This window comes from Hippocampus bargibanti, linkage group LG06 (assembly GCF_051943395.1).
Source record: "Hippocampus bargibanti isolate YZ-2025 linkage group LG06, ASM5194339v1, whole genome shotgun sequence".
NCBI classification, from domain to species: domain Eukaryota; kingdom Metazoa; phylum Chordata; class Actinopteri; order Syngnathiformes; family Syngnathidae; genus Hippocampus; species Hippocampus bargibanti.
The window spans coordinates 23557821-23580195 of NC_142739.1; the positions used below are offsets into that span (position 1 = coordinate 23557821).

At 40.6% G+C, this 22375-nt stretch overlaps 1 protein-coding gene across 2 annotated transcripts in view; it reads right to left on the reverse strand.

Annotated features, from left to right (window-relative positions):
• Positions 1-22375, reverse strand: part of nbeal2 (neurobeachin-like 2) — a 63638-nt gene that overhangs the window by 23705 nt on the left and 17558 nt on the right. Inside the window, exons 8-29 of one of the 2 annotated variants that reach the window (XM_088997713.1) lie at positions 22036-22339; positions 21856-21962; positions 20536-20616; positions 18459-18542; positions 16788-16886; positions 15203-15837; positions 15000-15132; positions 13045-13164; positions 12628-12958; positions 12469-12551; positions 12287-12379; positions 10392-10563; positions 9127-9260; positions 8019-8178; positions 6439-6541; positions 6214-6364; positions 5664-5819; positions 5402-5561; positions 3171-3259; positions 1864-2526; positions 1595-1776; positions 462-618 (exon numbers count right to left, since the gene is read on the reverse strand). In XM_088997713.1, the coding sequence (XP_088853839.1) occupies positions 462-618; positions 1595-1776; positions 1864-2526; positions 3171-3259; positions 5402-5561; positions 5664-5819; positions 6214-6364; positions 6439-6541; positions 8019-8178; positions 9127-9260; positions 10392-10563; positions 12287-12379; positions 12469-12551; positions 12628-12958; positions 13045-13164; positions 15000-15132; positions 15203-15837; positions 16788-16886; positions 18459-18542; positions 20536-20616; positions 21856-21962; positions 22036-22339 (4197 nt within the window). The remainder of the gene's footprint in view (positions 1-461; positions 619-1594; positions 1777-1863; positions 2527-3170; positions 3260-5401; positions 5562-5663; positions 5820-6213; positions 6365-6438; positions 6542-8018; positions 8179-9126; positions 9261-10391; positions 10564-12286; positions 12380-12468; positions 12552-12627; positions 12959-13044; positions 13165-14999; positions 15133-15202; positions 15838-16787; positions 16887-18458; positions 18543-20535; positions 20617-21855; positions 21963-22035; positions 22340-22375) is intronic. The other variant, XM_088997714.1, reaches the window with a different exon arrangement.

Consider the following 22375-nt stretch of genomic DNA (forward strand, 5'->3'; position numbering starts at 1 on the left):
CTGCATCAGCAAATATATTGTGTTGATTTAGTAGCGGTTTTTTCAACACACAATGGCTGGAGGAGAAGAAATGGATTTGGTTGGGGATTTACTGTTACAGCCATTTTCAAGAGGGACTTTTCAAGAAAAAATGGAAATCATTAATAAAGGTCGGTCAGTTATTTCCTGGCTAATGGTACCCTCTAGTGGACTTGTAGTAAATCACACCACATTTTATTCAGTCAGGATTGATTCAGATGTAGCACTACTGAAGGCACAGCGATGAAATCCAGGGGCCGCCACTGAATTTTAACAATATTCCAAATTCACTGCCTAAAAAAAACGCATGTAAAGTTAAAATGACATTTAAACTGATAAATTTTCATTGCATACTGTCAGTGGTATCAAGCTTCAAAGCATTTGGACTCAGTATGAGAAAGAAAATACAAACAATGTGGGAAGCAGGTCCCCCCATGATGCACCTTTTCACTCCATAACGTATGATTGTCGGTTCCCTCAGCGAATAGGAAATCCTGCAGCAACCTGAGGAGCCTCACCAGGCTGGGACAAAAAGGCAGGAACACTCCCTGGGCGTCCCTCAGGTCAGATAAAGATGATTCCAGCATCATCTCCAGGAGACTGTTACACACAGTAAAGTCATGGAACTGATAGCATCAAAACACAAACATGTACTGTGATACCTTGGCTTACAAACATAATCGGTTCCCAGACAGAGTGTGTAAGGTGAAACGTGTGTATCCCAAAAAATAATTTCCCATAGGAAACCATTAAAATGAGAATATCCATTCCCAGGTCCCCATAAAACATAATTTTCTACTTTCTAATTTTCTGAGCCTTAAAACTACACGAAATATACCTTATTTGATGCATAATAAATGTGCTATGGTATTATAATTAAATAAATACACTGTACCGTACAATAAAGTCGTTTTATTTACCTTTGTGATGGTTGTTGATGGCTTGATGGAATGGATAGCTTTTTGCATAAAGTGTCTCAAGGAGCTCTGGGTTGTACATCTTGGATATTGTGATATTGCAACAGCAACAGATGCAAGCAAAAGCACTAGAAACATCGTTAATAGCTGGTTCCCTTGCTTGTCTTTTCATTTCAAATTGAACTTATGGCTGGTGCGTGTTATTTGTGGAGCTGATTGATGGGAATTTTAACCTTGCATTCTACACTCTGCCTTTGAACTATCCAAGTTGAAACGAGTCCAAATGTCATTGTTTTCTATCCATTTTCATCTCATTAATGTTTAAACCACCTCCCCTGACTGCTGTGTTCTTGACCAATCACGTGGCTTTAACCGACAACTGGGGGCGGGGAATAGAGGACCAAAACAAGCCGGCTGCCATGTTCTTTTAGGAGAATGGGCTCGTTCGTGAACGACACATCACTCAGTGTGGCAGCTTCGTGTGGTTCCCGAAAATACTTCGTATGCCAAGGTAAAATTTTCATAAATTTAACGTTCGTAAACCGAAAAAGTTCGTAAGCCAAGCGGTTCGCAAACCGAGGTATCACTGTACTGAGAACGTCTGAGACAAGTATCCTCCCGGTGGGCTAGAATCAAACGCTTTATTGAGAGAAGATAACCTCCGTTTGATTTCATCGGGCGGGCGGACCAGTTGGCAGGAGGAACCCAGTTTGGTGAGAACAGAAAACACCTGGCCCCTCTCTCTCCAGACCACATCCTCGGATCCGTCCGCCCCACTGCCGCTCCAAAGTACCGAGAAGATAATGTTGGTGAGCAGGTTGCAGAGCTCCTCTTCTGGCGTCTGCTAAGTCAACTGAGACTCAGGCAACAAGTCTAACAGAAATCATCAGAAAGCTTTCGGAGGTGATAGGACTGTCATTCTACAAACCTGTGGATTGGATGTGTTGGAGATCGTGTCTCCGGTAGGAGGTTCCGTCCCGAAACTGGCATGGTCCAAGACATTGGATAGGCTGGAGCTTTTTCTAGGTCTCTGGGGTGGAAAGGCTTTGCTGTACTCCAAAGGGGATGGTGTGTTTGTGAGGCTACTTGTTGGGGTGACCGTCTCGCCCATGCTGCCTAGTTCCAAGTCAAAAGGTGGAGACGTTCCATAGGGGGAGAACGGTTGGTAATCATCGAGGCGAGACGAGGGAATATCCACCACGATGGAATTGGATCGGGAAGATGAGTGACTGTCTTGGTCTGTAGAATCGAATGATTTCAACTGTCCTCCTGCGCCACCAGGTGGCGATTGGGATAAATCGGAATATCCCTCGGAGATCTCTCGATGGACGCCGTCCTCCTCTTCCTCGTCGTCGTCCTCCTCCTGTGAGGTACCGTAGTTGAGAAAGATGCCTGCGCGTGAATCTTCTATGAATAGACTTTGGTCTCGACGCAACGGAGCACGGAAGTTGGACTCGGTGGATCTCGAGAGGCTTGCGGCAAAGGATTCGTAGGACTCTTTCACGTAAAGTTTGGTGAGAACATCCTGCCAACCGGGTTGTTTGGCTAGCTGCTTTACGTAGTCCTCGCTGAGATAAATGAGGTGAAAGAGCTGTTGGCGGAAGCACAGGAAACGTAAAGATCATCAGAATCAGAATCATCTTTATTGACCAAGTATGTAGAACACAAGTAATTTGTCTCAGGTAGAACACGCTGCACTAGTATCATCATAAAAAATAGACATGACAAATAGTAGCTGGAAAAGGTGGTGGGCAGGGTGCAGGGGGTCCAGTAGGATTTTCCGCGCTCTTGATTATATAACAATAATAATAAAAATAATAATAATAATGGAGGAGGAGAGATTCTGAGGGAACGAGAGGGTATAGAAATTTGAAGAAGGTCAGATAGGTATGGGGGCAAGGTTATGGATGGTTGGATTATGGATGGTTTAAATGTATAAAGAAGAATTTTAAAGTTGATTCGATATTATTATTATTATTATTATTATTATTATTATTATTATTATTATTAGTAGTAGTAGTAGTAGTGGTAGTAGTAGTAGTAGTAGTAGTAGTAGTATTAGTATCAGTATTATTAGTATTATAACAAAAAAATAATATTACAGTACATTGTAATTCCAAATTATTCTATTCTTGCAGTGTGCGGACACTCTTCTCAATCTTTCGCCATTTGTGCCAATGGCAAAAGATTACATTGATGGAAGATGAAGTGAGAGCGGCAGAAAGTCAGACTGACCTTGCGGCAAATATCCAGGCGGACCGCCAGGTCAGCACGGTGGGACAGACACACCACAGCCAGGAGGTCTCTGAAGTTAGGGCTTGTGTCTAAGGGGAGGAATGCAGACAAGGTGGTTGGAAATGATTCTATATTTACAAATCAGTGTTATAAGGTGATGATGAGATATAATTGGTGAACCTGTGTTGGCTAATTTAAAGGGCAACCGACACATCCGGACAAATTGCGTCCAAAATTTGTAAAATCACTTCAGCGCATTTTACAAAGATTCCACCGCATATAGCTATATTTTACGTTTTAAGACTCGCGCTGAATATTCAGGAAGTCTTGTTTTTGAGTTGCTGACGATTCCTGAAGTGACATCACATGAGGAACACCCCTGACCGACAAATCGACAAACAATGCATTTTGGGCACTTTTTTTCGTCTGAAAACACTGTGTTGATCACAAAATTAGAAGGAAAACAACGCAATGGTGAATCGTTGTGTGTCGCACCAAGACTACCAATTGCAGTAAAACGCATGAAGAAGGTGTTAAGTTGACACAAATTCCCAGCAGACAAATCAACCCATTTCCAACGGAGCCTGTGCGCCGTCTTGTGCATTTTCTGAGACGCTACATTGGAGTCCTGATGGCTCGAATTGATACGGAAGGACTTCTTTAATCGATTGCAAACATTTATGCTTTCCTCTTCAGAACTATTTGAATCATATTCATAACTGGATGAGTAACAAGAAAGCATCGTCTGCGAATCTGAACCCATTGTTTTGATTCTAGAGTAAGGCAAGACGTCCTTGGCGTGACATCACGAACTAGGGGGCGGGACTTCTGAATCTCGCCATTTCCGAGTGCATTTTGTGGCAGTTTTGGGACACTTTAAGTCATTTTTATTGGTGTTTTGCATTTGACAAAAATTATCAGCCTGTGTGTTTTGGGTAATTTAGATGCTATAAAACGTTTTTCTGATGTCAGTTAGGAAACAAAAAAATGCTGTCAGTTGTCCTTTAAATCCCTTTTATTTGACTTGGATTACAAATAGGAAAAGAAAGGACCAGAAATGGCAAGAAAAACCAAAACCCGAACATATTCGGGAATGGCGCACCACGTCATACTTTTTTCAATTCCCAAATAAATTTGGGAATGACATTGAATGAGTTAAAAGAAGATTTTGTTGTTTTGTTTTTTTATGTATATCTGTCCAGGTCATTGTGTTATCAGTGTCTTAAACTCGTGACAAAAAGTTAGCGGACACCTGGGCAGACAACTCTGAAAAGTTGCCAGCCCCATTTTTCACAACTTGAAACACAATAAGATGACTAATCACAAAAAAAAAAAAACATTGCTGCGAAGTACAAATGATTTTTTTAAATTAAGGAAGTACCTACCACAAATGCTCCCTTGCTTAATTTATGGTAAAGATTTTGCTCCAGTTGTCGTCATGGTGAACAATGCAATGTTTGCGTTGCGTTGTCTGCTAAAAGCCACGTGGACTTCTCTTTCTAAGCGCCTTTCAAAACTCTAGAGTACACTTTACAGTCACGGTTTAGTCCGAAGCACGACACAGGCTTCTGATTGGCTGCAGTGCAGAGTATGCAAATTGCCAAATGAACGTTCGTTTGCTTGTAGCTTTTGCTTGACGTTTGATTTGAAAAAAAAAAAAGATTCTTTTTTTCTTGAAGAAGTTGTCGGCCACCCGTACTGAAACATTTTGAAAGTTGTACGCCCGACGTAAAAGTTGTACGTCCCGGGCCTGCGGGCAGATGCTATTTCAAATACTGGTGTTATATACATTTACGAATGTCTCGGTTTTCGTCCAATTGGGTTTTCCATCAAAAATGTGTTCTTTTGTATGCCTCGGTTTACAACCGAAAATCAGTTCTCGACCAAACTGAGCGCACCTGAATGCACTACTCGACTTCTCCGTTTCCTTCTATGTCTCTTCCTTGTTTCGCATCTCATTGTGACCCATTATTGTTGTTTTTATTAAAAAGCAGACGTGAAATGGTGGAGGTATCCTCAAATTAGACATTATCTTCGATGGCGTTCCAATGTGAGTCGACCTGTTTGTACTGTTCATTTGCAATTAAAAAAAAGCTGACATTCATTATATTGATTACAACGGGAAATGTTGTCCCGGTTTTCGAAGAGGTTTCTGGAACGGATTATGGTCAAAAAACAAGTTTTGAATGTATTTTCTATTGTTAAGGCCTCTTTTGTTTTCATTGAAATACCTGTAGCAAGGACCTGCTCGTACAGACATCGCACAGTCGTCATGGTGACAGGAAGGTCTTCGAGGAAAAACACAAGGCCAAGATAGCCAAAATCCTTAAGTTTGAGGCGCTGCTTGTTGCGTTCGGATACACGCTCGCTCTTAAGGATTTTGTATAAAACCTGCAGACACAATGCATGATTTGAATGGTGTTGATAGAGATTGTTTTAAACAGAAGACAAGAGATGGAAAGAAATAAAAAAAGAGATCAAAACTAATCTGACCCTGAAAACCATCTCTCTGGCCTGGTCCCCAAAGCTCGGATTGAGAAGAAGACTATAAAGTTGTTCCACTCCCCATTCCAGAAGCACAGCCTGCACCTGCTCGCGAGGGGGGCTGCTCCGGAAAAGCTCGTAAAGCACCTCCAGGGCTTTTACCACCTGAACAAAAAACACCCAAAAGGGTATCGGTTTGAATTCAGGAGGGACATGTCAATATAATATGCTAATTAGAATGCCTAACAGAAGAGCACGGCGGAACAATGCCGATTTCGATCGCCTATTGCGTGAACCAGAATTTTGACAATAGGTTTCATTCATTCATTATTCAGCCTTGAAAAAAGGCTCACATGGAAATAATTAATCACAGAACTGTGATTTTTGGACAGTTTTGGACCAGAATCTACTCGCTAACAAACACACAACCCAAGGTTTTATGTATTCGAGTCACACATGTTGACTAAGCATATAACAGCGTGAAACTTTTAAATATGATAATTCCTTATTCTCCATCAGTCACAAAAAAAATCCCCCAAAACAACAACGCGATCAGTACCTGTTGCTCATCTCCCACACTCAGAATGTAAGCGAGGACACTATGGAGCTCCTCAGCCGTCGGAGACTTGAGGAAATCTTTCAGCAATGTAAACAAATTCGTCTGAATCATCTGCTTCTCGTCACTGAGACATCCTCCATCTTTTTCCGCGCTGAATATGAGACATGAAGGAATTATATTTCAGGATATATTTGGTCTTGTCTGCAGAATGAAATGCAAATATACCTGTAGTACGTGCGAATGGTATCCAGAATGTACTGAACTCCATATTTCCTCTTCATGCGCTGTTTTCCTTTGTGGATCACAGATGAGATGTACTGGACATGATCTTGGGAAAGGAACATTAACATTCGCTCAGTATGATATTTGGAAAGCAACTTTGACACATGAAAAAAAGAAATTCACATTTCTAAATTTGATGGCCTAAGCTTCCAAAATATTCCTCCTGTTATGCTTAAAGGACAACCGACATCAGAAAAAACGTTTTATAGAATCTAAAATACCCAAAACACGCAGTATGATATTTTTAGTCAAATGCAAAACACCAATAAAAATGACTTAAAGTGTCCAAAATCTGCAAAAAAAAATGAGCTGCAAATTGGACATTTTCAGAATGTCCCGCCCCCAGTTCGTGACGTCACGCCAAGACGTCTTGCCTTGCTCGAGAATCAAAACAATGGCTTCAGATTCGGAGAATATATTTTCTTGTTACTCGTCCAATTTTGAATATGATTCAAATAGTTCTGAAGAGGAAAGCATACATGTTTGCAATTGATTAAAGAATGTATTCCATGCCATTTTGAGGTAACTGGGGGTGGGAGAAATGTAGCACAAAAAGAGGCAGAAAATGTCGACAAAGCTCCTGTAAGGAATTAATCAGCCTGTTTCCACAAGCTGATTAATTCCTTAGCCCGTTTCCACAGGCTGATTAATTACTTCCATGGAGCTTTGTCACCCTCTTCTGCCTCTTTTTTGGTGCTACACGAAGTTTTCAGCCCAGCCAAGTACAGCCAAATGCATTGACGTGATGTAAGGACTGCTACAATGTGTCCTTTTTTCGGTCAGGGGCGTTCCTTCAGTGACGTAACGTACGGACTCGTCACCAACTCAAAAACAAGACTTCCGGAATATTCAGCGGAAGTCTTAAAACGTAAAATATAGCTATATGTGGTGGAATCTTTGTAAAATACGCTCAGTAGAAGTCATTTGAAGTCATTTTTACAAATTATGAACACAACTCGTCCGGAGACGTCGGTTGTCCTTTAAACCATAGAAATTGTGATCCGCAACCTCCCGGCCATGGATCGGTACCGGTCCATAGGATGTTTGATACTGGCCCGCGGAGAAAGAATACATAACTTTGATTATTTGGTTTTTTCCCATTTTTGAGTCAGTTTTATTCATTTTGTAATGAAATGAAATCTTTTATTTTGAAAATTTACCGGATTGACGGTCTACAATATGTCACTCTTGACGCAGGCCAAAGAGCGCTTCTCGGTCATGTGATCGGTTACTCCTAAAATGAAACCCAGGGCTTGCATCATCGTGAGTCGTATTTTTCATGCACATTGTATTTGCTACGCATCTTATTTTGAAGGTTTGTTTGAACGTTACCATAGTGAATCGAAGAAGCATGTTTTGCCCAGATAGGTTTTCATGCAAGTCATATTATATTATTTTATTGTATTTATCTTTCACACCTTAAAGGCCGGTCCCTGAAGAATATTGTCTGAAATTAAACGGGTCCGTGGAGGGGAAAAAAAGGTTGGAGGCCGCTAATCGAATCCACCATGTTTATGCCTCACCGTGACAAACAGCAAAATGGCTTCTGGTCCAGATCCGGAAATCAAAAAGCAAGTGCTGGTAAAACTGCTGCAGAAGTGGACCGTTCCCCTCATTGAGGACCTGATCGAGGAGCAGCCGGCATGCGATCAAAACATTCATGTCCATCATTGTCTCTGGAACCTGCAGAGAGGAGAAATGTGTATTTTGCTGTCCATCTGGCTTCATCTGTGCAACTCATTCACTGCCAGACGATGTGCAAAAATGTGTCCACTCCAGTGCCAGGGTTTTGTAATTTTCACTCAAATTGCAGGACCCACAGAATATTGAGTCTTAGGACGACATAAACATTCAATCCAGCGCAAGAAAACCTTACACTCTCTTCTTTCATCAGAAAAAAGTTAATTCCCAAGTACCAAATACTGGTACAGTAAAGTCTCGTTATATCGATATCGGATATATCGATAGTCCCGGTTATATCGATATTTTTTCGGACTCCCTTGAATATCGATATAACGAGACTTTACTCTACTTGGTACTGGTACTGAGTTATCTGAGCTTGAAATTGGGGCGGCTATACAAAATATAATACAATACATACCTATTGATTTGTATAGTGCTTTAACAACAACTGACGCTGTAACAAAGCACTAACATGCACAAAAGGCAAATGCTGCCCCCTCGTGGAAGGGAAAAAACATTGCCAGAGGTCTGACCAGCGCTTTATCGGCACCCCGTTCAAGAAAAACAAAAAAATTCGGGAATGACGCTCCACGTCACACTTTTCAATTCCAGAGTAAATTCGGGAATGGCAGCGAATGAGTTAACATGACATTTATTCGACGTAAAATCAAATCAGGGCTAATCATTTGGCAAATTCACGAAAGTCAAAGAAAACCAAAGGACACAATATGGACGCTATTCATTCCGTTCCGCTTTCATTCCTTTCATCACTTTGCTGCTGTGAAATGTAAATTTCTCCACTGTGAGACTAATAAAGGCATATCCAAACCAATCCAATCCAATCCCTGATTTGTGATTGTAATGTGTCCTTGAGAGCTTTGAAAGGCGCTTATAAATAAAATGTATTATTATTATTATTATTATTATTATTATTATTAATGATCTTACTTTGCTGAGCATGGCTCCAATAATGCTGGGCCCGTGGCACTGCAGCAGGCCTTCTTGATTGACAGGATGACGACGGATCATGTTCTTTATCATCAACAAGAAGGCCGCGAGGCTGTTCATCTCTAATCTGGCTTCTGGAAGGAAAAATAAAATAAAATTTTACTGACAAACACAATGCAACAAAATAAAGGATGATTGACATTTTTTGGGGGGAATTTTACCTTGACTAAGAAGCATTGGGTAGAATATAAAGTCCTGGTCAAACTTTGTGAACGTTAAAGGACTAGCGACACCATGTTTTTGTTTCCTAACTGACACCAGAAAAATGTTTTAGAGCATCTAAAATACCCAAAACACGCAGGCTGATATTATTACACTTTTACACAAAACACCAATAAAAATGAGTTAAAGTGTCCCAAAACTACTTCAAAATGACCCCGGAAATGGTGAGTTTCAGAAGCGCCAGGACGTCTTGCCGTGCTCTAGAATCAAAACAATGGCTTCAGAGAATTCAGATTCGGAGAAGATGCTTTCTTGTGACTCATCCAGTTATGAATATGATTGAAATAGTTCTGAAGAGGAAAGCATAAATGTTCGCAATCGATTAAAGAAGTCCTTCCGTATTGTTTTGAGCCGTCTGGACTCCAATGTAGCGCCCAGAAAATACACAAGATTGCGCTCCGTTGGAAATGGGCTGATTTGTCTGCTGGGAAATTGTGTCAACTAGTATGAAATAGTATTCTTGGTGCAACACACAATGATTCACCATTGCGTTATTTATGATTTTTCCTTCTAATTTTGCCATCAACACGGATCAACACGAAGTTTTCAGACCAAACAAAGTACCCAAAATGCAATGTGTGTCGCTTTCTCTGTAAGGGGCATTCCTGACGTGACGTGACGTCAGGAATCATCACCAACTCGAAAACAAGACCTCCTGAATATTCAGTGCGAGTCTTAAAACGTAAAATATAACTATATGCGGTGGAATTTTTGTAAAATACGCTCAGTAGAAGTCATTTCAAGTGATTTTACAAATTATGGACACAACTTCTCCGGAGGCGTGGGTTGTCCTTTAAGGCGTATACAGTATTGTCACTCGCAGTAGACCATTATTTAGTCTAGTCAAGTGAAAAAAAAATCCTGAAAACAGAATAACTGAAAAAAAATATATAAACTGTGATTTCACGACAGCATTGTTTTAAATCCTAAATTTACCACAGAAAAATCCAACCAACTGTGCAATCAATGAAACCGAATCTGACCTGAAGACTTCAGTGGCAGCAGCATTGCGGCCGGGCTTCGTGAAGATGATGTCAATTCTGGTCCTAAAAATTCTGAAATCTCCTGAGCGCCGTTGTACACCTGCTCTTCCTCGCAAACTTGCTCTAGGAGGGGCAGCAAAACCCCTATACCCCCAACCACAGTGACGGCATCCTGCAGGGGGAAACACATGGATTCCGCGCAGGGATGGTGATAGCGAATAGACAGAATAGAAGTTATCATATGTAAAATTTTCATGCTGTTGTATGCTTGGTTGGCCGAACACAAGGCCCACAATGGAAGCACAGAAAATCTGGGGTCAATCTGAGACACAGCCAGTTAAACTGTCATCCTCAGGTAGGAGATCTAGCATTGGACTAATTTACGACTTGGTAAACTCCTTCACAGGAAGAGGTCATTAGTCAAGTTATAAATGTATCGGTTCATAGAAAGGACAACCCATTAAAATGTCAATGTTCTGTTGGTTTATGGATGTTGATGCTTGTACCATGCAGGGGTGTGGTATTCAAATCAAGAAGACTGTGTTTTACTCATGTATCATTTAAATTTGCATCTACAGTAAAGTCTCGTTATATCGATATTCAAGGGAGTCAGAAAAAATATCGATATAACCGGGACTATCGATATATCCGACCCTGTTTGCATGTAATTTTCTCTGTGCGTGCATAGAAATAGTATCGATATAACCGGGACTATCGATATATCCGATATCGATATAACGAGACTTTACTGTATTACTATATTAAATGTATTAAAAATTTACCTTGGCATGCAAACTTTTTTCGGGATACACACGGAGCTGCCTCAATGAATGATGTGTCATTCGCGAACGAGCCCGTTCTTCTAACAACAAAATGGCAGCTGACTGTTTTTGTCCTCTATTCCCCGCCCCCAGTCTTCGGTTAAAGCCACATGATTGGTCAAGGACGCAGCAGTGAGGGGGTGTGGGATTTACAGATAGAGAGTGAAGCCGTTCTCCAAAAAGAAAATGGCTGCCGACTTTTTTTGTCCTCTATTCCCCTCCCCCAGTCTTCGGTTAAAGCCACGTCATTGGTCAAGAATGCAGCGGTGAGGGGAGGTGATTTAAGCATGAAAATTGACAGGCAGACGACAGTGAGAGAGTTTCAACTGTGATAGTTCAAAGGCAGAGTGTAGACTGCAAGGTTAAAATATCCCATCAATCAGGCTCCACAAACAACCCGCACAAGGCATCTGTACACTCGATGCAAAAAGTTATCAACCCAGCAAAACAATTGATGGGGAACTAGATAAAATTATCACAGAGAAAGCACCTACAAGGGATCATTCCTCAAGATGGTGACAGAAGAAGGTTACGTTCCTCATCAAGTGTTTAATGCTGATGAAACCGGCCCCTCCATTCCATCAAGCCATCAACGACCATCACAAAGGTAAATAAAACGACTTTATTATATAATACAGTTTATTTGTTTAATTATAATACCATATCACATTTATTATACATAAAATAAGGTATATTTTGTGTAGTTTTCAGACTTAGAAAATTAGAAAGTAGAAAGTTATGTTTTATGGGCACCTGGGAACGGATTATTCTCATTTTAATCGTTTCCTATGGGAAATTATGTTTTGGGATACACACTTTTCACCTTACACACTCTGTCTGTCGAACCAATTAAGGTCATAAGCCAAGGTATCAATGTACTCTCAATAAATAATTTTGCAGAGGGCTCCAGAGGTTGAGCGTCGGTCATGAATGGCTACATCCCCTGCCGGCAGTAAAAGACAATTGTCCCCTGTTCGAGCCTTTGTTCACAGTGTCCGACCGAACAAACATCTCTGACAGATGGAAACTGCCAATGAAGAAGATATTTATTTCCGTAACCACTATAAATCTCACCTTCACGTCCCAGTTGATGACTCGGTGTCCCGTTAGCCGGCCGTCATGTTGATGATTAGGAGACAAATCCAAACAGATTTGACTCTTGAACGCCTGCCGCACACACGTGAGAAAATGCATGGCGATCAATTATAAAATTATAAAACCGATCCGTTTTATGATTTCTACACTCAGTTGGTTACCTGGGGAGTGTAATAGAGCACAAGCTTGCCGTTGAGATCGGATAACTCTCCATCCGCTTTGAATAAGGGAACGTGATTTGGGCCTGCGAAAGACAGCCAGGCTACATTTCACATATTTGTGTCTAACTGGCAATTTGTTTTCAAGCAGTGCGGCTTTACCTGCGGCGTACAACGCTCTCGTTTGACTGGACTGCAGAGCCTCGTGGCAAATGAAAGCAGTACCCAGGAGTCCATCCAGAGAAGACGGCGTCCCCCATTCCGTGTCTTGCAGGCCCGCTGGAATGGACTGCACTGTGGAGTCATTCAGAGAGCCCCAGCGGCCCCCTGCAAAGTTAGCTGGAAAGGACTGGGAGCGGATTAGGGAGTGGGAGTTGGCGGGAAAGGCAAATTCCGGAGACTGGTTCGAAGATGTGGATGTGTGTAGATTAGGTGAGGTTGTGGTGGTCGTTGTTCGGTTTCCTGCGGAGCCGATGCAGCAGGAAGTAAAAGGCTTGAAGGCAAAGAAATGGAAAACAGATTTAGTTTTTTTAATAAGGTCATAATATAACATAACAAGAAATAGATGTAACTTATTACCTCACTCATGGATGGAAAGCGAATCTGAGCTGTTTTAGATAACTCTCCGTCAATAAAGATGTTGACCACGTTCTGACCAAAAGGACGACGGCCTTGAATGTGGACAATGGCAACTGAATGCTGAAAATATAACAGAGAATATATTTGTGTTATTTACAGTGTGCAGTGGATGGAATGGCGCAAAGAAATGGTTCAGCATTGGAAACGGAAAGTATATATGAACAATCACAAGATGAAATTCATTGCTCATTCAGGAGGTGGATTTTAGTGCTTGTGTTTTATAAGAAGAGTTTATTCATCCTTCTCAATTCGAGCTACCTGACCCGCATTTGACAAAATTATTCTTGACAAACTATGACTAAAATTAAAGGACAACCGACGTTACTTTTTTGTTTCTTAACTGACATCAGAAAAACGTTTTATAGCATCTAAAATACCCAAAACATGCAGTATGATATTTTTAGTCAAATGCAAAACACCAATAAAAATGACTTAAAGTGTCCAAAATCTGCAAAAAAAAAAAGAGCTGCAAATTGGACATTTTCAGAATGTCCCGCCCCCAGTTCGTGACGTCACGCCAAGACGTCTTGCATTGCTTGTGAATCAAAACAATGGCTTCAGATTCAGAGAATATGCTTTCTTGTTACACATCCAGTTATGAATATGATTCAAATAGTTCTGAAGAGGAAAGCATACATGTTTGCAATCGATTAAAGAATTATATGTGCATTTTTGAGGCAATATTGGGGGAAAATCTCTCACCCCAAAAAAAGAGGCACAAAATGGCGACCTCCAGTGGCCACCTCCGCTTCGACAGGATGATAAATTCCTTATATGGAGCTTGGATGCCCTCTTCTGGCGGCTTTTGGGTGCAACACGGTTCTCAGACCAAACATGTACAGCAAAATACATTGACGTGATGGAAGGACTGCTACAATGTGTCTTTTTTCGGTCAAGGGGCGGTCCTTTCGTGACGTCACGTACGGACTCGTCACCAACTCAAAAACAAGACTTTCTGAATATTCAGAGCGAGTCTTAAAACGTAAAATATAGCTATATGCGGTGGAATCTTATTAAAATACGCTCAGTAGAAGTCATTTGAAGCCATTTTACAAATTGTGGACACAACTTGTCCGGAGACGTCGGTTGTCCTTTAAACATTTGTGATTAGATTAGAACAAATTACATTAAATGTGATTACATTCGATACAATAAAATACAATAAAATCACATTATTGCTGTCAGGCTTCTTAATAAACACACATGAAAAAAATACCAGGATTCAGACATTGTAAATAGCACAGTCACTTACTGTAGGGTAAATACAGTTACATACATCATATAGGTTGATCCTGTATTTTTATACTTTGCACTATGTACAGTTCTTCTGATGAAACATTTTTGAGCGATTGTCCAGTTCAGTCTTCTATCATTTTTTTGTACATGGAATACTTTGGTTTGTTTTTCTTTTCGACCCCCCCGCAACTTCCATCCTTTCACATTTGCTGCTTTAGATTGGAAATTTTCTCCATTATGGGACTATTTATTATAGGCTTTCTGATATGTTCTAATAAAATAAAATAAAATAAAATAAAATAAAATAAAATAAAATAAAATAAGCCTTTATTAGTCTAACAGTGTAGAAATTTACATTTCACAGCAGCAAAGTTATGAATGGAAAAAGAGAGGAAAAGAAGTAGAAAAAAATACAGGACCTACTGTAAAGGCAGCCACTATTGCGGCGCCATCTTGAAGTATAAATAAATAAATAAATAAATAAATAAATAAATAATGTGACAACACAAAAGACACAGTGCATTTTTCTACACAGTCATGTATGCATTGGTAAACAATTCATTGATTACCATACCCATCCTTACTATTCGGTCAAACATCCAGTAAAGAGGTGCTTAAAAAAATATAATAAAAAAGGTGTGTTTTGAAAAGATACTCACCCAGCGTGAGTCAGCTAGTGGGAGTTCTGGCAATGCGACAGCCATGTAATCTTTCTTTGTACAAACAGCCACGACCAGTATGCCCTCCATTGTGAAAAAGGCTTCCAGACCTGTTCCATTTGCTGTAAAGAAACTTTATAGACGACAAGAGCTTTAAAAACATTCAGTAGGCCATGCCCCAAATGCCGACCTTGCCGTTATACCTGTAAAGCTGCTTCCTGCGAGGTCCTTTCCCCATGTCCTGTTGACTTTCCGTGACCGAGTTAGCGTTAGGTTTATTGAAGTCTAGCGGAGGGGAATGCGGGAAGTCCATATTGAGGCGCAGCCAAGCATGAAAGGCAAAACTATTCCCTGACCATCGCTGGATTGTGGGTACCATGATACCCGCCATAGGGGGTGTGAGATCAAAGTACTGCAGGGCGCTGTCACGACCTTCTCGCGCCGCCATTGCTGAAAGAACTTGGATGATTCGGGTGCAGAACGGATGCGAGGTCTTATCCTGATCCAATCTGAGCAATTTAAGGAGGCTTTTTAGCTCCTCGGGCTTCAAGCAAAGTGAGCCCAGGTCCTGCAGGAGCGCCAGCATGGCATCGACACACTGCCTGTCCAAGTGCTGAGGTTGCGAGAGCACCTGCAGGAGGGCCCCCACCATGCCCGCCTCTACGGCTACAGTCCGACAAGATAAGGAGCCGCCGCATACGGTCGCCAGCCACTGCGCCACTAGCAGCTGGAGCTCCCTTTGACCGTGCAGGTCAGGAAGCCATTGCAGGAGTAACAGCAGCGGCTGGTCGTTACTAATGCCTAAGTGATGAGCGTGGGCGTACTCGCCCTCCACCGCCTGGGGAAGGAACAGAAGTGGTTCGTAACGAGGGTAAAACCGGTATGTGGTAACATGATGCCATTTAAAGGACAACCGACACTTCTGGACAAGTTGCGTCCATAATTTGTAAAATCACTTCAAATGACTTCTACTGAGCGCATTTTACAACGATTCCATTGCATATAGATCTATTTTACGTTTTAAGACTCGCGCTGAATATTCAGGAAGTCTTGTTTTCGAGTTGATGACGGTGCCTGAAGTGACGTCACATTTGGAACGCCCGTGACCGAGAAAGGGACACACAATGCATTTTGGGTACTTTTTTCGTCTGAAAACACAGTGTTGATCGCGAAATTAGAAGCAAAACGACATAACGCGATGGTTGTGTGGCGCAGCCAATTGCAGGACCACGCATAAAGAACGTGCAAGTTTACACAGATTTCCAGCAGACAAATCAGCTCATTTCAAATGGAGCTTGTGCGCCATCTTGTGCATTTTCTGGGCATGGCACATTAGAGTCCAGAAGGCTCGAATTGATACGGAAGGACTTTTTTAATCGATTGCAAACATGTATGCTTTCCACTTCAGAACTATTTGAATCCTATTCAAAAGTGGATGAGTAACAAGAAAACATCTTCTCCAGATCTGAACTCTCTGAAGCCAATGTTTTGATTCTGGAGCACAGCAGTGTGTGTGACCAATAGTGACGTCACGAACAAGGGGGTGGAACTTTCTGAATCTGCGCAATTCCGACCTCATTTTGTGGCAGTTTTGGGACACCTTATGTAATTTTTATTGTTGTTTTGTCTTTGACGAAAAATATCAGCCTGCATGTTTTGGGTATCTTAGATGCTATAAAACGTTTTACTGATGTCAGTTAGGAAACAAAAAAATGGTGTCGGTTGTCCTTTAAAAAAGGTCGTGTGTGAGAGAAAATGGGTGGATAATGAGAGTCAAATCCTTTTCACCATGTTCATCAACTCCTGCAGAAGCCTTTTGGTGGGTTGACCTTGACTCTTGAGTACGTCAAATAGCTGCGAGTAGCCGATTCTCTCCTTGAATGTTTCCTGTGAGATGAGACCGAAATAGCGAATCCAAAGCTACTCCGCAGAGAATACAAAATTGCCACGCTTCCATGAGGCTAATTGGAACACAATGACATTTCTAACATGGATACGGAACAGCCGTCCTGAGTATTCTAGCTCAGACATGAGAGCAGGTTTGTCCAAAGTCCAGCCCGGGGGCCAAATGCGGCCCGTGGTCAATTTCCACTCGGCCCGCAGTCTCTGTCATAAAATCAATAACGTCTGTCCCGCATGCAGAATTAATACATTGGGCATTAGCGCTGTTACCCGTATGTGCTAAGTGATGCCCTCTAGAGGCTCAAGTAGGAACTGCAAGTTATTATATGAGTCAATGACTGAATTTTGTAAAATGGCGACAATCAACAAAAGGAGGAAAGTTGACTGTCAATGTCACTTTCATTTTGATATCTTCTTTTCATTTCGGTTTTTCCCTTCAGGGGTCTCCACAGTGAATCAGTGTCCTCCACCTTCAGAGGTTTTTGATTCACATGTTTAAAATGAAGCAAAACACACGCTTAAGATAGCTGAAATAAAAATTTAAAAAATCTAATGTCAAACAGAATGGCTCGCTGAAATGTATTTCAATTAACTCATTCACTGCCAGATGTGCAAAAATATGTCCATTGCCAGGGTTTTTGTCATTGTCACTCAAATTGCAGGATCCACAGAATATTGAATTTTAGGACTTCATAAACATTCAATGCAGCATAAGAAACCTTAGACTGTCTTCTTTCATCAGAAAACAAAAAGTTAATTCCCAAGTTATATGGTTTTGGAGTGATCTGAGATTGAAATGGGGGCGACTGTCCAAAATACATGATTTATTTCGCGCTTTAAAACCAGCTAAAGCTGTAACAAAGAGCTAACATGGAAAAAAAGGAAATGCTGCCCCTTGTGGATGGGAAAAACATTTCCGGAGGGCTGACCAGCGCTTTATCGGCACCCTAGCAAGAAAAAAACTAAATCCAGGAAAAAATAAATTCAGGAATGCCGCTCCACATTCCGCTTTTCAATACCCGAATAAATCCGGGAATGGTAGTGAATGAGTAAAGCATTGAACTTATTTATATATGTTGACAATAAAGCAGAAAGTACCGATATGTCAGAAATGAAAATTCTATTTTAATACTTTGCAATGTTGATTTGAATTTGATATTAACTGTTTAGCCTTAAAATACGAGTATGGAAGTAAAGTGATACCTCAGCTTACGAACTTAATTGGTTCCCAGAAAGTGTGTGTAAGGCGAAAAGTGTGTCTTCCAAACATAAATTTCCCATAGGAAACCATTAAAATGAGAATAATCCATTCCCAGGTCAGGTATTGCCTTTATGCAATTATTATTTCTGAGTTAAAATTCCATTCTGTTTTTTTTTCAACTTCCTTTCATAACTTTGCTGCTGTGAATTGTGAATTTCTTTACTGTGACACTAATAAAGGTTAGTATAATTCTTACTGGATTTTATGCTTGACATAAGTGGTCATAATGTTATCATACTTAAAAGATTAACGACGCCCGGTCGGACCAAAAGGGGATCAAGTGATGATATTATTACCTTAGCAGTGGGAGAGTTACTCATGATGGCTGTCAGAACTCCCAAAGCATGCACCGTGATGCTATCTGAGCCTTGCTCCAGCACCTACATCACAAATAAGACGTCATCAAACTGGTGCAAATAGTCCAAATGTGCGGCCGTCCACCAGAAAGGCAAGAAAGGAAGAGGGCTAAAGTAGAAGTGGGAGGAAAGGAGCAGAGCTATTTATCCACACCGATATGATATGTGAGGCAACCAGGGATAAAGAAAGAGAGATAATTAAAAGAAGTGACACCCAAGACACCCAACAAATCTTTTTTTTTAATGCCTGTACCGCCACACCACCAACAAAGGAGATAAGAGGAGTCATGCATCAACCAACATTTCATGCACTATGGAAAAACCAGTCCAGTGGAATCAACAGGGAATTCAGCCTCTATCTAAAACAATGACTTATTGTATAATAAAAGTCTATTTCTGGATTAAAAGTTACATGACAGCGATTTCTATTTTCCCGCCTAAAAAAATTGATCAAAAGCGTATTTTAGGAAGATTTGTTTGTGTGCAATCACATGCTAAACCAGACTTTTACCGATCATTTTCGTGTGCTTTCTATTGACGAAGGAAAACAAGTTGAGAGTTGAGGTAGTTTATCTCTTACATCCTCCCCACATTGCAAAAGTGTGTTTGCTAAATTGACGGAAGACTTTAAATTGTCAAGCGCTGTGAATGATCCTGCCTTGATATGAAAGATTAATGTTAGTGCGGCCCGCATGATTGATACAAATGAAACTTGTGTGTGAAGCTGAACAAGTAGGCAAGAGAAGCCATGTTTAGGACAGTTCATGTTCAATATTTACGTATGTTAAGAAAGCTAAAGGTTCAAGAACTGTGAATACAGACATTTGTCAGTATCTGCCTTATGATCATTATAATTATTTTATTTATTTATTACTGGTTAATTTATTTTTTATTCATTTTTTTCATTTATTCATTTAATTCATTTTGTGTGTGTTAAAAATAAAGATTTTGAGAACATTGGAATGTTTTATTTATGCTTTTCTTGTGGAAATCATGATGCGGCCCAGCCTCACCCAGAGTCTGCCTCCAGCGGCCCCCGGGTTAATTGAGTTTGAGACCCCTGCTTTACAGTCACAGGATATTTTTTCTGCGAGTGAGCAGCGGCAGCCACACGCGCCAGCGTTCACTCAACATTGCACAAGATATCACAACAAAGTGCGCAGTGGTTTAATATTCTATCAGCAGTCTGGCAGTTTTTCAAATTCTACATTATTAACATTAGCATTATTAGCATACATTATTATTATACTGTACCTGTCAACCTTGGCTAATAAATCTCCTTACAATAATAATAATAATAATAATAATAATAATAATAATAATAATAATAATAATAAAAGCTCTTATAAATGAATACAATTCCCGTATAAAAGTTGTAATACGCTGTACATTATTTGAAATGATTGAAAAAAAGTGAAAATGCAGACAGCCAGCTTACCGTGCATGTTATGCTTTTATCAATCCGACCATACGTAGCGATAAAAAAAATAAAAATAATTGAGGATTTATTTTGCTGCTTTGCCGTGACAATAGTAGCGATCAGCGTTAGCATTGTCATTGGCTACCAGCAGTTGAGACGACCTGGATTTGAGCCAAAATGTTCTTTGTAAGATCAGTTCAGAATTTAAATAAAAAATCCAGTATAAAAGTTGTAGTACGCCATACATTATTTGAAATTATAAAAAAAAAACATACAAGTTGACAATATGTATTAGCCTTTTTTTCTGCTTGAAAATGTGAATCTGCGACAGATTATTCTTCACTTTCAGCATCCAGTTTTACTGTATTCAAGTGAAAAATGTTGTTGTCATGACATACTTGGAGGTGTAAAGATAAGTAAGGTCGCTGTCTTATCATATCGTGCTACCTGCTTCATCAGCCTGCCTGCCTTCCTGTCCTAATATTTCCTATTTAGGCAACAGATAGCTGTAAACACGTGAAGGCTGAGTTTCCTGCTGACAGATCAATATCAACACCAAAGGTTTATTTGGAGGGGTTAAGGGGGGAGGGAGAGTACCTGGTCCACTCTGACCTCTGTGAGTAAACTTGTAGTGAGGTCACACTCACTCTTCGGCCTAAGCCTGTTGCTCTGAAAGAGCTACAGGACATACACACAGTACAATTTTTTTTTAATGCAGACATTTTGACGGCAAATACCGCACGTAATATTTTGGTGACGCGCACTGCTGAGGGGAATCGGTCAGAAGTCAGGAAAACAATCGAGGAATTGCATTTGAAGAAGATGACCGAGACAAATGAAATGTGTGCGTGCTGGAAATTGATCAAAATCTGACGGCAACATTTGAAGTAGCTTAGCTGAACTATCGCGGCTTGGAATTGAAGCGGATTTACGGATGGGACAGGAGATGTGAGACAATCTCTTTTCGTCAATGGATGCTACATGCTTCGTGTTTGCTGTTAATATTTAGCTTGGAGTAGACATGCACATTCCATCAAGACGTCCCCGATCCACTGGTGAAAAGGATGCTTTGATCCTCTCCTCTTTTATCTCGAACTGATTCATGCAACAAAGAGCGTACAGAAAGTGCTTATATGACTCTCTGTCTTTGTGATGTCATATTATTTGTTATTTATTTTTTGTTGTTGTTGTTCTTTTGACTTCCAGAAGCTCCTGTATTTTGATTTTCTACTTCTTTCCTTCCTTTCCGCTTCCTTTCAATCACTTTGCTGGTGTCAAATGTAAATTTCTCCACTGTGAGACTAATCCAATAAGAAATCAATAATAAATACAATAGTTAATGAATGACTCGTAATGTCTTTGTGTTGTCATATTATTATTTTTTTGTATACATGTATTAAAAAAAAATGGAAAATGTTTATCTTGTTCTATATACATGTAATGGAAGATTGAAGATTTGGTTTGTCATATTTTAATTTTTTATTTTTTTGGTCTTTTGACTTCAAGATGGCGCCGCGAGAGTGGCTGCCCTTCCAGCAGCTCCTATATTTTGTTTTTCTACTTCTTTCTTTCCTTTCCCCACTTTCCTGCTGTGAAATGTAAATTTCTCCACTGCGAGACTATTAAATCCAATCATAAAGCAATAATAAATCCAATAATGAATGAATGACTCTTTGTGTCTTTGTGTTGTCATATTATTTGTTATTTTTTTACTTGTTTTGTTCTTTTGACTTCAGGATGGCGCCGCGAGAGTGGCTGCCTTTCCAGCAGCTCCTATATATTGGTTTTCTACTTCTTTCTTTCCTTTCCTATCCTTTCAATCACTTTACTGGTGTGAAATGTAAATTTCTCCACTGCAAGCATATTAAATCCAATCATAAATCAATAATAAATCAAAGAATAAATCCAATTCAATACCTTGCTGTTCTGTATGAGCCTGAGGATGTGCTCAAAGCAGTTGTTGTTCAGAAAGACAGCCTGAAGGGCGGGCCGATCCGAACACTGTAGGATCTCGGGTACCGTGTCTACAAAGGAGAGCAACGTGAGCTACATTGTGACATCATTTATTTGACAACACGGCGGTTTCAGCCGTCTTACTCAGCATCAGGCTCTGGAGCGAGATCAGTCGTTCTTCGGAGTTTTGCCTATCTTGCTGTTCGCTGCTCAGCGGACGGTTCCAGTTCAGGAGTTGGAAGAAACTCTGTAAGATTGTCTTGATGTCGACTTGCCGCTCTGAGGGGCTGCTGAAATGCAGCAGGTGGATCATTGCGGTCAGGCACTGCAAGGTGAGCCGAGGGAGGGATGTGTCTTTTGAATGAGGGGAGGACCGGCAACACCAAGCTCGCAGGACGGAGAAAAGGTCCACGACAGCGTGAGCGGTGACGGCGAGCAGACCGTTTGGCTGGAAAGATGGATGATATGCAAGATGGTCCCACGG